Consider the following 18,290-nt stretch of genomic DNA (forward strand, 5'->3'; position numbering starts at 1 on the left):
AATTCTCACACCTCCTGGATCATTTCCTCTCTGTCTCCTTCATTGTCCCTTTTTCATACCCTCCTCTTCCTGGCTAGAAGTCCTGCTCTCTCCCAGAACCATTCCTCTGGTTCCATTCCATTTCCTTCCACATATCCCTTTACATATTCTATATTATTATTCCTGGATTCTTGTTATTTTTATTTTTAAATTCCTAGTTAATTTCTTCTCCTCCCATTAACTGTCAGTGATCCATAATTTCGATCTCTGACCCAGATATTTATCCTCAGCTTCAGACTCAAAATAAATACTTCCTAGTAGAAATGCCCATCTGGGTAACCCCATAGATAACCCAAGCTCAGTGTGTCTGAAACTGAGTTCCTCCTCTCCCTCCCACACTCATATCTTGTGCTCCTCAAAGATTCTCTGTTTTAAAGAATGACAGAGTCCACCACAACCCTTTCCCCATCCAGTACATCTATTAAACTTCTCCAGTTTACACCAGAAACATCTCTAAGATTCTTCATTACAACTACTGTACTTATTTTTATTACAATTACTTTCCTGAGGCCTTACCGTATCATGTCCCTTTCGTGTTATGGGAAGGAGTTGTCACCAGGTTTAGTCATATTCTAAGTAATGAATACAGGGAGTCGGCTTTCTCTTCTAGAACTGGTTACTGAAAAGATAAAGCAATGACTCAAGGTGGCCAGTTTTATTCTTGCTGCACCAAAAGAAAACGCTTTAAAACATTGGTATCACTACAAATTGAGTGACACTAAAGGAATAAGGTAGGAAATGAGAGAATCCTAAGAGAGCATTAAAGAAAACTATCCTCAAAAAAGGTCACCTTAACTTTAACATTCCTTGCCACTTACTATAATGGTGAGGAGCATACTCCATTTCTTCCTCCCTAAAGTCTAAATTCCTTGGTAATATATTTACTCTAATTACTTTGGGCATCAAGCAAGCATTGCAGGCTCATATGTCTTTGGTACAAAGAGATGTAAAATCATTTTGACTCTTAAGAAATGAGGTGAATTTAAATTCTTTCCCAAATGAAAACTTTCTGCTTTCTATTAGAAGTTCTTATCTTCCTACATTACAAAAGATAAGCATAAAAACTCATCAGCTCAGACTGAAAGATCTCTATATATTCAAGCCTAAAATCTTCAAATTATTTAATGACTATTAATGTAGTAATTAAGCAAACTGACCAATTTGATCTTCCTCACATCAGTAGTTTCTGGGCATCTTTATATTACCTCAATCTATTCTTATTTAATATACCTTTAGGAACAGTGCTTCTCTCTCTCTCTCTTTTCCTGAGTTATTTAGTTAATTCATATATTCATCCACCAAATTTTTATTTAGCACTTACTCTACACCGGATACTATTCTTTAATAGGTTCGTGCAATGCAGCAAAAAACCAAAGAGACAAGAAATGCATCATGCCGTCTTCTTAGTTGGGGATAAAATATTCTCTTATTCTTCCTGCTTCCAAATTATATAGGAATATAGTCTACATTCTGATGATATTAATAGAAATTCAAATATTAGATAAATATGAAGTCATTTTAAGGACCACATCAAATCAACTGTTTCATAAAAACCTTAACTGATTCAAGAAAAATTCTTATTTTCTATATGAATTCAGTTTTTAAAATATAATCCTATTAAATTTTGTTTCATATTTTATCAGAAATTTGTCACCCAAAATGTTTATTTAGCCTATTCAAAATACCCAGCACTGTGTTAGGCATACAGCTCAGGTTGATTGGTTACTTATTTATTTATTACCAATTATCAAAATTCAGACTAAAAAGACTGATTCTTTGCTACAAAAGTGTCTTCCTCAGAGAATTAGCAGCAGTAATGACATTTAGGAGCTTATTAGATGTGCAGAATCTCAGGACTACCCTAGACCTAATGAGTGAGTTTGATATACAGATAAAATTTAAGAATCACTAGATTAGATGATGAAGAGTCAAAACCCATAAAAAGATATATTTCAGTTTAGAAAAGGCTCTGGAAGGGATGCAGTTACAGATGAATGGAATGTATTGAAATGATGGATAAAATCCCCCTGGAGTTTGCCAATGAAGAAGGAGATAGAGCAGTAGACTAGAGGTGGGGACCCTGTTGAAAATTAGAGCAGACCATCCAGTGAACTTTCATAAGACTCGATAGCCCATTTTCACAATTATTGTTCTGTACCTTGAGATGAGGATGAACTACAGGTGGATCATGTACTTCTTAATCAATTGATTAAATCATTGTTCCCATGGATGTTTGCAGATACGTCTTGAAGGCAGGGATCAGATCACTCTGCTCATTCTGGCATTTCACAGTGTCTGCATAGAGCTGGTGATCAGTAAATGTATAATAAAGAAGGCATTATATTGTTTAATGAAAAGAGCATGCCTTGAAAACAGAAGGACCTCCATTCAAATGTGAATCCCACCTGTTGCTGCCTTCAGCACCTTTTCCAAATTATAGAATCCTAACAGATTTTAATCTTCTCATTCTCAAACTGGGTATAAATCATCCAAAGTGTGGCTGGGAGGGTCAACTATGACTGTATGTACAGCGTGTATGGGGCTGCCCCAGCCCCTCCGGCCTTTCCCTTCACTCCCCTTTTACAACTGAGTCAAAACAATTGAATTAGATGTTACTTTTAAGTTAAATGTGTATATAATATTTTATTATTATTAAAGTTTATACTAATTAATCCAGTTATCATCAAGAACCTTACATTTGAATTAGGCGAATTTTATGACATGTAAAATTATTGAATAAAAGAAAAAAAATAGAGTGTGGAATGTCAATTGGTCACAGCTGATTATGTTTACTGAGCTTAATCCTTTCTATTTACTAATGAAAAGGGAATAAAAAATGCTATTACTTTAATACAGAAGGCTTTGTGTTTACACTTTAATTAACAGAAAGAGAAAAGTAATAATTTGCTTTTCTTTTAGCTTTGGCTCCAACTTTTGAAATGAATCCTATGAAGAAGAAGATCCTGGCTGCCAAAGGAGGAAGGGTGATCATTGAATGCAAACCTAAAGCTGCACCGAAACCAAAATTTTCATGGAGTAAAGGGACCGAGTGGCTTGTCAATAGTAGCAGGTCAGTTTAGAAACTAGAAGTCCAATTGCAATTAACTATTTGGGAAAGTTTATTTTATAGATGACTTGGTTTCATATTAACAATGTAAATGTTTGTTCCAACACTTTTTCCACAGAAGATGGAAAAGAAGATGAACAGAAATATTACTTGATAATAAACATTGGGGAATAAAAATAGGATCTCTCTAATTTCTTTTTCCTAACAAGGGTATCTATTAAATATATCCATTCATATTTTATTTAATTTTATGCAATTAGCCTATTAAATATTTGGTAGGAGAATAAAAAGTTGACTTCAAAGTACTAATCATCTCTTTGCATCTTTAAATGAATACGATATTCTCATTATCTTCCTAATAAGTGGGCCATCTACCGATGTTTTGGTGGCTTTGGGACAAAACACAAAAACAGTGTGCAACTCACATAGACTATTTATATAAAAGGCACACGGAATAGTTTTTATGGGTTTCCTAGAAGTTCTATTGAGTACTAAAGTATGAGGAGGAGAAAGCTAACATGGGAAACAGGAGGAATGGAATGTGAAGATTGAGGTAATGCTGTATTCCAAGAAGTGAGGACAGTATGTGGAAAGGCTCTAAGGCAAGAAAGTACAGGATGTATAAGAAATTGCAAGAACTCAAATTAGTGTGATTTGTCTTTAAAGGAAAATGGAGAAGACTTTTAAGAGATGAGACAGTTTGCCAGATCATAAATGACAAAGTTTTCTGTGCGAAGGGGCTTGGGTTTCATCTAAGAGTAATAATAGAAATCTGTCTGAAGTCTTAAATAAGGGAGGAATAAGCTAATTTTTGCCTTTTGAAATAATATTTGGCAAAAGTATAGAAAACAAATTTTCATGGTAATCCAATAAAGTAAGAAAGATGGGTATCACCATCCCTATTTTGATGTGTCGAAAGCCTCGTAAAGTTAAAGTGAACCTTCTGAAAAAAATATATCAGTAATATCCAAACTGAAACTTGAACTTGTGTCTTGTTGACATGGAAGGAGAGCATGCCAACACGGTTCTCTTATTAGGACGGTCACAAATATGGCTGTGGGCAGAGGTGGGGGAGGGGGAGGAGGCAGGCACAGCAGGGACTTCCCTGAACACAGTAACATTTAAAGTCAATATGTTTGAACTAAGAGTTCTTAAGATATTATCAAAATGTTACTAGAAGAATATGTGTTAAAGGAAGAGTCGGTTAGTTCAGTTTGCTGCTGAGACACCAATGCTGAGACAAGAAGCAATGCAGAGTCCGTGATCAAAGGGCAGCCCCCTGTGTATGTGCTCACTCCCTCAACAACCCATAGCACAGCGCTCCCGTGGGCCCCTCCATTGGCTCTCTCTTTTTGATCATAGAATTTGCTCTGATTCTGATGAAGATCAATGTCACAGACTTCCCCAACAAGGATTTTCCAGTATCATGTTTCATGGATTTGTTTTTCCTGAATATCAATGTGTTCAAATAATATTTTTAAAGCCTTTGAAATCAAATTGCATTTATTTCCTTGATGAAAGAGACGACAAATCCAACTTTTGCTCATTACTTTAATTCATTAATATCTCAGTTTAAATACCGCTTTATGATTGATATAGTATTCACATACAAATATGTTTGAATGTTGTAAAATAGTATGTATAAAAGTTAAACAAACTTTTGTATTTCTTTTGAAAAACAATGTTCCAGGAATAAGTAAATAATGGTCTTTAAGCATACATATAATCTCATTTTGATGACTATAATTACAAAAAATAGTTCCACCTAGCAAAGGTTTTCTGTGCCTGATTAGTGGCCTATAGAGTGGCTTATACAATATTTGCACTCAGTAGGGAGGAGCTATGCATCTTGATAACTTGTAATTAAGTTCTCAATTTTATGATTTTATTTTGGGCTCAAATGATATATTTTCTCCAACAGAATTTCTTTGTAACTAATAGAATTAATTTAGTTGTCAATTTATATTCAATAGACTATCAACTCTAAAGTGACCTTTATCTAAGCCACTGGGAGGGGATCTCCATGATTCTTTTCTACTCCAGAGTTTATCCTGGAGTAATTTTGGCAACAATAAGGTGACTAGTTTGTTAACGACCATATTATTACTAGCTTGTTTGACTGCTGATTCATATCAGATTATCTGGAAGGATAAGATGTTAAGAGTTTAATCTACATTAATTTAAGAATAAGGAGCATTGCTGCAAAAAAATATCAAGTTCCTTCACTATTCTTACTAAAAAGTAATTTTAATGTCAAAGGAGAGGTGCCTGAAAATAATGAGATGAATGACACAGGAAGTATGTATACCCTTTAAAGATGATAAAGATCAATTGAGAGCTAACATAAGTAAGTAAACTAAAAATATTAGTGTGGATGCTAGAAAGAATTGTCATTGTTTTTCCACTGCTACTTGACTGTAATTTTCGTTGCTTTGCTTGCAAAATAAGTAAATGGAAGGTGAGTGGAAATTTGGCTAAGATCTTATAGTAGAGCTTAGTGAGAAAAAGTGTGGCCCACTAATACTGGCACTGTGTTGATACATGTCCTCCAAGATGTAGTTGCCAGGTCAGAATTAGCCATGTGAGAAATTTATTAATGGCAATGTGTGGCAGGGAAAATTGAAAGGAAGTTGGGTGGAGGCTGGGGGAGCTATTTAACTGAGATGCAGGTCTGATCCCAGATGGAGAGAGGGAAAGAAGGAAAAAAGAAATGACTTAAAGAGCAGAGCAGTTCTAAGAGAGTACAGTAAGGCCACTGGAGAGTCTTCCAATTAAAAATTCCCATCAGAGAAGTTTACTGTCCTCCAGGACCAGGTCTGCTTTAAATTTCCTCCCATGTTCAATCATTGGCTGAGGACAGTCTGTGACTGAGAACAGACAATGGCTGACAATAGCCTTTCATTGTTATATTATTTTGGTGATGCATTTCTTCTTCAAGAACAAGAAGTATTCTGAAATGAGCTTTAAGTTGGTACTAGATAGTTAAAGAAGGGAAAGGAAATTCTGGAATATATTATTAGTGGAACTTTTGATATCTTCTTGTATGGAGATTTGTATTAATAAGGTAGATAAATAGTATTTTTCTTTTATCATATTCTGCCTTTAAAATGAAACATACATGTGTATGTTTTGTACAAATCTTCAAAGATAATTTAAAGTTTTGAAAATAGTACATTTAAAGAAAGTAAAAATCCAATGACAGGCAATCCAATATTGAAACTAAGTATGAGTTGCTATATAATAAAACTTAGTGAGTTTTTGGTCTCCAGCCCCTAGAGAAAAGGCAGACAGGCGGGGAAATATGAGCAGTATGTAAGATTGAGTTTATGTTTAAAGAAGAATTTCCTAAGTGTTAATTTGTTATAGAAGCTATTACTAAGGGAGGTTTTTTAATTTATTTTTTTAAACTTTCTGAAAATAAAACATTTATATTTCTCTGTAGCAGTCAAGATGACAGTCTATCCTAACTTTGAAGTCTCAGTTGAAATCTTGAGGTTAACGTTTCTAAAAGACCTGGTCTCATTTCTTTTAGGCCTATGGCTGTTTTGAGCCTGTCCCATAGTGGGAGGTCAGTTAGAAGACTACTGTATTAGTTCAAGAAAAAGCGAAGGTGGCTTTCTAAAACAAATTGTCAATGCTGAGAAAGAATATTATAATATTAAAAATATAAAAATTTAAATTGAAAATAAAAATTACATATTATAATATTTTATTATTTAATATGTACTTTTAGTGTTTAATTATTTAATATTATAATATAAGTAATATAATATTAAAAATTTAAAATTTAACTTAAAATATAAAAATTATATATAATGTTATAATATTCTTTATAATATAATATTATATAAAGAATATTTAAAATGATAAAATGTTTCAACTTTTAAAAAATTCTCTTGCCATATGATTTCTATAAAATGTAATAATAAAAAGATATCAGTTTCTCTCAGGTATGACATAATAATAATGTGTCTTACTAAATCAATTTTGTGAATTATTTATTTTTTATTTCAATAGAATACTCATTTGGGAAGACGGTAGCTTGGAAATCAATAACATTACAAGGAATGATGGAGGTATCTATACATGCTTTGCAGAAAATAATAGAGGAAAAGCTAATAGCACTGGGACTCTTGTTATCACAGGTAAAAAACCATTGATTAATGTTGCATTTTGAAGTTTTATATGGTGCTTAATTTCTAATGTGTTAAAAGACATGCGATTCAGCACTAAGCCTCTAAAACAGCCCGTGTATTGATAAGTTTCTATTTCAAAAGCGTTCTGGGAAAGTCTCTTGCTTGATGAAATTGTTCCTGGAGGTTGGATGTGAAAACATCATCTTATTCCTTTGCACAGAGAAACCAAAATGTACTGGACTTTATTCTTTTAATATACCAGATAATATGGTGTCTTCTATTTTCTTGAATTTTGCTTTACTCTTTTATTTAAAAATATATAGATCCCACGCGAATTATATTGGCCCCAATCAATGCTGATATCACTGTTGGAGAAAATGCCACCATGCAGTGTGCTGCGTCCTTTGATCCCGCCTTGGATCTCACATTTGTTTGGTCCTTCAATGGCTATGTGATAGATTTTAACAGAGAGAATATTCATTACCAGAGGAATTTTATGGTATGTGTTTTATGTTTCATCTTATTAACATCTCAGTGATTCCTATGGTTCTTCATTGAAACTTCTATCACTATAATATTTTATATGATTTCATTTTTTCATGAGACCAGAAAACAGGCAAGAAAGCTTTTCATGATTCTCTTCATATTAACTGGAGTATTCTTGAACCTTTCTGAAATGGCTAATCCAAAGATTTTGGTAGACATATTAATCAATAAATATTCATTGGGCATTAGGTACATTTTCCCCCTTATTTATTAAACAATATTTGCATTGATATGTACTATATACCTCAGTATATATGTGGTCTAGGTTCTAGTGCTTTCACTTTTACTTTAAATGAAGTAAGCGCGTAGAACTTATACTTTGTTATAATGATTACTTTAAAGCATTTATTTTATGCTTTGAGGGTAAGAAACAGACAAAATATATATGTTGGATAATTTGGAGAACTAGTTTCTGTGATTTGAAGAGGGTTAAATGGCCACATTTTAAGAATTGGAAAGTATACCTACTACAAATCCTATCATTAAACATAGTATTATAGGGAGTCAAGGTATGGAAATAAATAAAATAGAAGGAAAATATTGGGAAATAATGTAGGAACAACAACTTTCAGAGGAAGGAACATCATTGGTGTCTTGACAGGCTGTCTAGGTTTTACAGTGGATTTAAAAGGCAAATAGACCACTGGCCCCTGCCAGCCTCTTTTCTAGAAAGACAACCATTTAGGAGCCTACAGACCTATTTAGAACAAATGCTTATTATAAAACTGTCTACTTTAAGAAAAGCTAAAGGTATCCATGTAACAAAAACACTTGTACCACTTAATTAATATTTTGAAGTTTAAAAAAAGCTAAAGCAAGCTTTCAGTCAAATAAGACTGATTTTAACTGGATAGGAAATTTTTTTTTACATTTTTATTAGATAAATGCACATGAGCAACTATTGAAGCAGTATCAGTGTTCATGCCTTCTGTATGTTAACTGTAATTCCAGTTCTTTTTAATTTAACTGGTCTAGCTATAACTGTATCTTTCTAATTTAACTGGTATAGCAATAACTATAAATCTATAATAAACCTACGTATCATCTTTTGGTTTTTGAACCAAAACACTTTAAAAATAACAACTGAAAATTGGCAGAGAACTATAAATTTTGTACTTTGACATTGTAGCATGTGATTTTTTTTCTTATATGTCTGAAACTATTTTGATGTGCTTAATATAAACATACCCAACATTCTTCAAGTTGTGTCTTGTATTGCAAGAAATTTAAGGGAAAAAAGTGAGCTAAACAGAGATCTTACCTTTTTTTTTAAAAAAAAATAGACTTTTGAAATTGAAAGAACTTTGGTGTTATATATTAAATAATTTTTAAAATACAATTTGGAAATCTGACAACCATAGTTTGTAAAGTAGTTACTTGGCACCTGCAGTGAAGTCTATGTAAATAGATTTGGGAAACTAAATTGCGCTAATTATGCAGAAACTTCATATTCAGAGCCTGCTTATGTTCTCTAAAATAATAGTTATGTTGTGCTGATTGCACATAGTAACATTTTACAACAATAAAAAAAGAATTTAAGAAAAAGAGGCAAGGAGAAAGCAAGAAAGAAAGGAAAGAGAAAGAAGAAAGGAAAGAAAGAAAGAGCTCAGTGATTTAAAAAAAAAGAAAAATAAAGAAATAACTGGAATACTAATTAAGAAAAAATAAATAATAAATTAGACCATAAAATGAAAAAGGCCTGTGGTCACTTGTGCACTCCCTCCCTTTGCAGATGATAGCCACAGAGATTCACATAGCTGCCCCTTTGCTAGTCCAGGCCAGAATTCTGACTCCAGGCCCAACTTCAAGATTCACCAACTTAGGTTTCAGCTCATTTTATCAAATATGATCTACCTGAGATAGAAAACCTTACTCAACCGGCTAAATATACAACTTAATTGAATAAAAATATCAAATTCACATTGTTAGCATTTAGTACATGGGTAGGTGGATTCAATTCTCTAAATTAAAAAAAAAACAAACAGGTAAGAATAATTATTTTAAAATAAATTATTAAACTCAATTCTATCTTTTGAACCTACAAAAAATAATAAACCTTTCCCTGATGCCTAATCTTTTAGGGCAAACTTCAAAGTTGGACTTCACTGCTAAATATACCATGCAACATTTAAGTGAAAACACCATAAACGTTTGATCTACCTTTTAGAAGATAGTCCTAATGGCTCGTAATTGCTTCTGGGCTTATCGGTAGACCATTTTCACAAGGAGTGGCTCTTTTCTATCTAAAGCTTAGGGAATGAAAACAATGGGGGCAGCAGATTTTGTGGATGGCAAATGTGAAGGAAGACACATTTGCAACTGCATTTGTCTATTGTTCAAAATTGCACAGGCAAAAATTTCAGTATTGGCTTCTTAAATAATGTTTTGGTATTTTATTTAATTCTGACATTTCAATGATTGAATATCATCTGTTCATTAAAAAATCTATACTGAGCACATGCCACAAGCAGGCACAGTGATAGACACTAGTGCAAACAAAACACTGAATACACCAAACACAGATACCAATCCAAAATAAATCAGAGCCAGCTTGTGAGTTTAAAATTCAGATGTAAATGATTTGGTAGCCATCACAGTTATCAAAACTGACATAATTATTATCATGTTTTAATAATTTTAATTGATATAAAGTAATATTAAGTTTTAATTAATAAGTTAATGATATAAATAAAATTTAAAAAATTTTTATTTCAAGAACCTGTTTTCATTTTTCCAGTTTAGATTCAACAATAAATTGTATTCAGTATGTTTTGATTTTGGCTTGCTATTCTTGATTTTGACCACCAAGTGGCACCCTTGTATAAGATTTCAAATTTTCACAGCCTGGATAATTTGGGGCTTGAAGCTTTCCTTTACAAAATTAAGTAAATGCAGCTGCCCATACTTACAATTGTGGGTGCTTTTAAAATGTCTTCTTTATACATTTTCCAGTTAGAGTTACATGTCAGGAAATATAGTAACTATACATTTTTAAGGATATACATTTCTTTAAGAATTTATGATGAGCATCAAAAAAGTAAAAATAACATTGCTATTTCATTAAATAATCCCACTTTATGTAAAATTACTTTGGATTAATTTTTTAAATGTAACTTTTAATTTTAAGACTGTAATTAAAAACTTGATACTGATTATAGAAAAACATTAAGAAGTTAAATATCTAGAGTTTACCTGCCACATCATTTGTTCTTTTATTTATTCAATAAACATTCACTGAGTATTATTATGTAATCATGACCAGAAAATATTTCATTTGAACCTGAACTCATGCATAGGGAATAAGAATATATGTATAAATCAGAAGTTTAATAGATTTGAAGCTTTAAAGCAGTTTATCTGCCATTCTTTTATTCTATTAATGTTATGTGGCAAATAGTCATAAGTTTTTCAAGTCCATTATAAAATGGCTTTTGTTTTGACTTTCCAACTCAATAGCTACTTACTCCCTTGGACTAACTACAAAAGGCAGAGTCATTTTACTTATTAATTTAATTAATTTAATTTATAGTCTCTCTTGTTCTAGAAAGTACTCAAGACCATCTATAAAAGAATATGTATCTGCAATATAACATTTTATTCCTCTTTCATGATGGTATCTGATTTGTTGAAATTATTTTTTCAATAACCACTTAATTTTTGACATCAACTTTGAGTCATTTTTCTTTCAACTGTTTGACAATATTCTTCTTATCAGAGGCATCATCTTAGTTAACTATATGAGTTTCTCAAATGTCCTAATTCTGGTGATTGCCACTAATATATATATTGAATATATATTTTTTCTGATTCTCTTATTATAAATAAATATTTTAATTTTAATTCTGTAAGAAGTTATTGAATGTCTGTTGTGAATTCATAAATATCATCTGAATGGTTTCAGAGGTTCTGCAGCAACCAGCCCTGGGCTCTGGGCTGCATTTTTCACTTCTTATTTTGTGACTCTGATCCAGGGATTAAAGCTCTCTATGCCTTAGAATTCCCCTCTGTAAAATGTTATTATTACTCATTCATTTACTTCATTCGGGTTACTTTATTGGGTTCACAAAACTGGTTACTTCATAGTATTTTTGTGAGGATTAAATGAGAGCATGCCTATAAAATGCTTGGCACAAGATCTGGTATATTGTAAGTGGTTATTATTAACACTTTTCATAATAGAGCAATAATATGCCATTGAAAATTTCAGAAGCTTTTGCCAGATAGTTTTTTTTTCTGGTAAAAGATTTCATTTTTCACAATTTAATTCTTGCATTGCTTGTTGTACTGGGTACTAAGTCCTTGAAAAAAATAAAAATTAAAAATAAAATTCTAAGTATTTCATTGCTGAAGGCAATGTGGAAGTAATAATGGCCAACATTCATTGAGTGCTTACTGTTTAGCCAGTATTGGGTTAAATGCTTTTTAAGCATTTATCATTTGATCTTCACAGCAATCCCTATGGAGTACATATGATTGTGATTTTTCTCAATTTTAAGGAGAAGAAACTGAGTATTAGAAAAGTTAGCTAGCCCGAAGTAATCATACAACTTGCTCATGCCCCTTGGAGGATTTGAAACCAGTTATTCTGACTGTCAGACTGCCAACCCAGTGATCTTCACTACTTTGATTTTTTTTTACCATTTGGTTAATATTCATGTCTGTATCTATTTAAATATTAATAATTCTCCAAGTATTTGCAATCCTATAAAACTGTACTGCTGAACTCATATTTTATTATTCAATCTTATTTAAAGAGCCTTGTATGCTCACTCAGATTATCCAAGTTAATTTATTACACTGTTAGCAACTTTTTCTATACAGTGTAAGTCAAGTCTATACAGTTTCATGTGGTCTAACTATCAAGTTCCAGGTAATTCTTAATGATCTCCTCCAGGTAGGTAGGTTATACGTATGTTTGCAGACATGTGAGTATACATTTTTTGAATAGGCAACACCATTCGAGAGAAAAGAGGACAAATTTCTTACCCTAGGGATATTTTAATTTTTTTAACAAAATATTAATTATACTAAACATGTCACAAAAATGTCCTCAGATTTGAAAATTATCTCAGTTTCATACTAGAGCGTGGTATGATCTAGAATAGAAATTTTGTTTCTGCAAGCCAAGCAAAAAGGAGAGGAAAAATAAAACAGAAATCACTTTGTTGTTCATTTGCTTTTTAAAATCGTATTGGCTTTCTGTTCACTGTTGAACAAGAAGGTGAAGATTGTGCAGAGCTGTGGGGCAACAGGTTGGAGGAAACAAGGAGGGTTAGCCAGTCACCCTTGGCGAGAATCAACTTAGAGGTGAAGAAACCAGAGCAGAAGACGAGGTAGGCGCAGTGAGATGATATAAGCCCTGGCGCCTTGGGACTTTGGCCATGTGTGGAGACATTTTTGGTTGACAGCTGCAGGGGTTTTGGGGAGCTGGGTGTTACGGGCATCTATTTAACATGGGTGCTATTAGATAACCTATACTGCACAGGACAGGCCCTCACTATAGAGCATGATCTCATTCAAATTGTCAATGCTGCCAAGACTGACAAATACTCTCAAGAAAGATTTTTTTTTTACAAAAGAGACTTAACAATAAAAGCACTGGCCACTGAAAAGTTATAAGCATGAGGTGTTGGAAACAAAGAGAAGTTATATTGTTTTAAGCAAATAAGAGTGTTAAAACATGAATTTAAAGAAACAGGATTTTTAAAAAGCATATCCAAAATAGTATGAGTAGTATAGGTTAGATTTCATGTGCTTTGTGAATTGAAGGCTCTTAAATTTTGATGAGCAGTGGAAATAAGAGAGAAATACATAAAAAAGTATATGGCCGGGCGCTGTGGCTCACGCCTGTAATCCTAGCTCTTGGGAGGCCGAGGCGGGCGGATTGCTCAAGGTCAGGAGTTCAAAACCAGCCTGAGCAAGAGCGAGACCCCGTCTCTACTATAAATAGAAAGAAATCAATTGGCCAACTGATATATATATATAAAAAATTAGCCGGGCATGGTGGCGCATGCCTGTAGTCCCAGCTACTAGGGAGGCTGAGGCAGAAGGATCGCTCGAGCCCAGGAGTTTGAGGTTGCTGTGAGCTAGGCTGACGCCATGGCACTCACTCTAGCCTGGACAACAAAGCGAGACTGTGTCTCAAAAAAAAAAAAAAAAAAAAAAAAAAAAAAAAAAAAAAAAAAAAAAGTATATAGGTCCTTGGCATACTTCTGGGACCCACACAAAACTCACTTCTTTTCAGTTATTAGTTGGAAAAGAGTTAGATAATTAGAGAATTCTATCATACTTTATTCTGCATGAATACATAACATTTCTGACCTCCTTTTTGCTATCTTAATAAACCTTTACTTATACCTAATTGCTATGGTTTATTTACTATTTTCCAGAAGTAAACAGGAAATATCTATGCTCATTAGTTGTGTCTATAGTTGGGCTGGCTTCTTTTAGGACCATGACACTTCCAGTGTAGAGACCATGCCAGCTGATGTCGCTCTGTAGCCTGGCATTTCATAGCTGAGCCCTTAGGAAGCATTTGTGGATGACAATGCTAAGTGAATGGAATTAAGCATATATAGCAACCAGTCTTTGTTCTTCAGATAGGTATTAATTTATCACCGGCTTTCAGGGATCCGCTAAGATTCATCCAAAATTAAGGACGCATGTTTTAGAATTTATTTAAATTTATTTTTATTTTTTGTTTTGAGACAGGGTCTCACTCTGTTGCCTGGGGCTAGAGTGCAGTGGCATCAGCCTAGCTCACAGCAACCTCAAACACTTGGGCTCAAGCGATCCTCCTGCCTCAGACTCCCAAGTAGCTGGGACTACAGGCTTGCACCACCACACCCAACTAATTTTTCTATTTTTTTTTGTAGAGAAGGGGTCTCACTTTGTTGCTCAGGCTACTCTTGAATTCTTAGCCTCAAGGATTCCTCCCACCTCAGCCTCCAAAAGTGCTAGATTTACAGGTGTGAGCCACCTTGCCTGACTGAGTACAGACTTTTTAAATAGAATTTCCTCACCTATTTAAGCATCTCTACAATAATTATTCTGTTCTTTATGCTTGCAAAATACAGTTAATAAAAAGAGAGTTAATAAACATGTAAACTTCTGCTATTCTATGCTCATTATAATTTTACATTGTGGACTTTGATGTCTTTTTTCCATCATACTAGAAATATACCATTTTGTTATTGTCATATTCCTAAAAATCTATTTTTCTAGTTTGTTTTTAAGAAAGAAAATTATCTACAGATCTGGACTTTTGGTCTGATTTTGTCACGGGCAAGTTACATGACCTTGGGCAAAACAGTCACTCTGAGCCTCAGGCTTCTCATCTGTCATATGAAGAGGTTGGACCACATCAAAAGTTTTGATAAATAATAGCACAAACATGTTTTTAGCAGCAGAGTTCTTTTTGAAAGAAAATTTAAACCAGAACTCAAATATATAAAAAAGATGCAAGTGAGATTGCTCTAACTGAAGATGAAATTGTGTGCACCTGTGTGTGTGTGTGTGTGTGTGTGTGTGTGTGTGTGTGTGTGTGTGTGTGTAGGATACTACATAGCCAAGAGCCTTACCCACAGTCTCTCACTTTTTCCTGTGCCAAAAAACACCTATTCTGATCCCTTCCTTCCACAAAGTGGTCCATGAAGATTTTCAGAATTCTAAGGCTAATGGGAACCAATTTGAAAACCATATGAATTAAATGATAATCAAGTTTTTTTTCAACTCTAAAACATAGGCCCTAAATCCAAGGAATTGATGTTTTTGTCTATCGTTCAAAACACTTAGCAGAAACCTCAAAGAAAATTTCCTTCTTTTGAGTTTTCATTTAAAATGGGCCCATTGATCAAAATTGAACTCTTCAGCCATCACTCTCATTGTTTGTTTTATATCAACATAGCCAAATTTAGAGATATATAACATTTCCACTGTTTCTGTAAACATTGAGTGGCTTCTTAGTCATTATCCTGACCAGCTTCCCTGATTTATCTATTTTTCTATGTCCAATGATATCCCTTTATTTCAATAAGTTTTTTAAGTCATAATTTTTTTAATTTTTTTAGATTCAGGTAATCTTTATATTGATGTATTACTTAAAATAACACAAACTTGAATATTAGATAACATTAGGACATTAATGTTAATTATGTGTGAAAATAGTTTTGTCGTTGTGTAAGAGAATGTCTTGAGAAGTTGCTAATGAGTTAAGTGTTGATATCATGATACCAGTAATTTATTTTTCAAGGATTTATCACTAGAAAGATGGACAGTTAGTAGATAGAAGGAGAGATGGAACTAGTTAGGTGATAAAGCAAATATGGCATAAAGTTTACAATTGTGGAAAATAGTTGGTTGGTATATGGATAGTGATTGTACTATTCTATTTTTTTATGTTTGAAAATTTAAATATAAAAAATGTAATAAATAAAACAATAGCATGTCATATATGAGGAAGTACTACTTCTGCTTACAAAACTGTCAACCTAAATCCAGTTATCACGTCTGTAAAGCCCTACCTTTGGAAGCAGCTTCACCTGGTGAAATCAGAGCTACATATTAACTATAAAGCTTTCCACAGGTAGCTTAATGTAAAATCTCAAATTCCTTGTTTCTAGAATGGGAATATTAATAGTGAATCCCTAGGTATTATAAAAATTAAGTGAGAAAATGTATGTGAAGTAGCTAGTACTTTGCCAGACATTTAAAAGGCATTCAGTAAATTAGATGAGGTAATAATAGGAGTTCAGTAGTAGTAGCAAGCAGTGATGGCAACATTAGTAGTAGCCATAGTGATAGTAGTATTAGTAGCAGCATTAGTAGTATTCTATTAACAGCAATAGTAGTAGTAGTGGCTGTAGTTATAGTAGTATTGTATCTTTCTCTGTAAAACACAGCTAAAAATAATACCTATCTCATAAGGTGGTTGTTAAGAGTAAGTTTGCACATATGACAGCCCTTGACATGGAGCTAACACCCACTAAGTATTTGCTGTTGGTGGAGTTGGTGGCGGTGGTGGTATTAACGTTTGCAGTTGTATAAGATATATTTTCTATATGTGATTAGCCTTTCTCTACCCTCCCAACTCAAAAGTGAAAAAGAAGAAAAGTTTTAGAGTACCATGATATATCGTATATATTTAATACTTTTTGCTTATGTTTATAAAATATATTCTTTAAATGGTATATTTTCCTCCAATATTCTATATCTGTCCCTTCACTCTAACCTCAATGTAACAGAACAGAAGGCAGATGGGATTTTTAAAAACCATTATGAGCTCTAAGTTTTATCTAGACCTTTTATGTACCATATAGAATATTTCTTCATTCATTATGATGAATTCAATGGGTTAATACAACTTAATAATTCATATTCATTTACACTGCAGAAATGAATTTGCAGTTATTTTATGGGGGACCCAAGGAAGGGGTGGTCATTTATATGTTAGAAGTCTTTTGAATTAAACTTGAGAAACTTCTAAGTGGTCAACCACATATACACTTTGGAACATCCCTGAGCTTTGCTATCACAATTTCCAGTATGTGATTCAACTCTCTTCATATGAAGGGAAAAATTTTGTAATTCAGCCAAGCTGTGGTTTTTAGTGAAAATAGAGAGAGCATTCATATCTAATTTGTGGCTAGAATGTGCTGAGGCCCGTGGTCTTTACTTGCTTGGTAAGCGTTCTGTCAACCACTGAGAACCTCAACTGCTCTTGAGGTATGGAAAGTGCTAGTAGTATTTATAAAAACGTTAGGAAAGTTTTCATACATATACAACTATATTGAGGATGGTATATTTAATAGTATATTTTTCCTTTGCTTTCCTTCTGATGTATTTCAGTGCCATTTCACCAAGTATAGAGCAAATGAGAATAAACTTTAAAGTTGTTGATTATTACTTTATGCAGGTAGACCTATCATCACCTATCTAAGGCCTAATGTTTAAAGCAGAGTTGATTTTAAAATGAGTTTAGCATTAAAATTTTAGAATAGTTTAATTAAAAGTTGTAGAAGAGTTTATTGTGAATCTTCAATAAATATAAGTTTAACAATATTTTAGGACATAAAATAATTTGTGCTTTTTATTACATCTGACAGAATAAAAAGAATGACCACATTATTCCTATCAGAATAAAATAAATGAACATGTAAAAAATTTATGTTTCAAACTAAGAGTTTAGGGGGGAAAAGATAGCAATTTCATTAAGAAAAAAAGAATACTAGATATATAACTTATAAACATTTTTAAAAGGGCAATTTATAGTACCATGATTTATTTATTTTTATATTATTTTTGTGTCCTCAGTTTTTTATTTTTTTATTGCAAATATGGGTGAGGAAACATTTTAAATTGCAGAGGTTTCTTTTTTTTTTTTTAATTTTAATCTAATCACATGGCTCATCGATATAGTGGGAATTTAGCACCAGGATTATCTTTCAATTACATACCTGAAGCAACTGAAGTACTGAGTTCATTTAATGAAAGAATACAATAGA

At 32.9% G+C, this 18,290-nt stretch overlaps 1 protein-coding gene across 7 annotated transcripts in view; it reads left to right on the top strand.

Annotated features, from left to right (window-relative positions):
* Positions 1-18,290, top strand: part of CNTN1 (contactin 1) — a 340,010-nt gene that overhangs the window by 224,743 nt on the left and 96,977 nt on the right. For all 7 annotated transcript variants that reach the window (XM_076007181.1, XM_076007180.1, XM_076007183.1 and 4 more), the window contains 3 exons: positions 2,959-3,109; positions 7,124-7,251; positions 7,566-7,741. In XM_076007181.1, the coding sequence (XP_075863296.1) occupies positions 2,959-3,109; positions 7,124-7,251; positions 7,566-7,741 (455 nt within the window). The remainder of the gene's footprint in view (positions 1-2,958; positions 3,110-7,123; positions 7,252-7,565; positions 7,742-18,290) is intronic.

Source organism: Microcebus murinus, chromosome 10 (genome assembly GCF_040939455.1).
Source record: "Microcebus murinus isolate Inina chromosome 10, M.murinus_Inina_mat1.0, whole genome shotgun sequence".
In the NCBI taxonomy this organism is placed as follows: Eukaryota; Metazoa; Chordata; class Mammalia; order Primates; family Cheirogaleidae; genus Microcebus; species Microcebus murinus.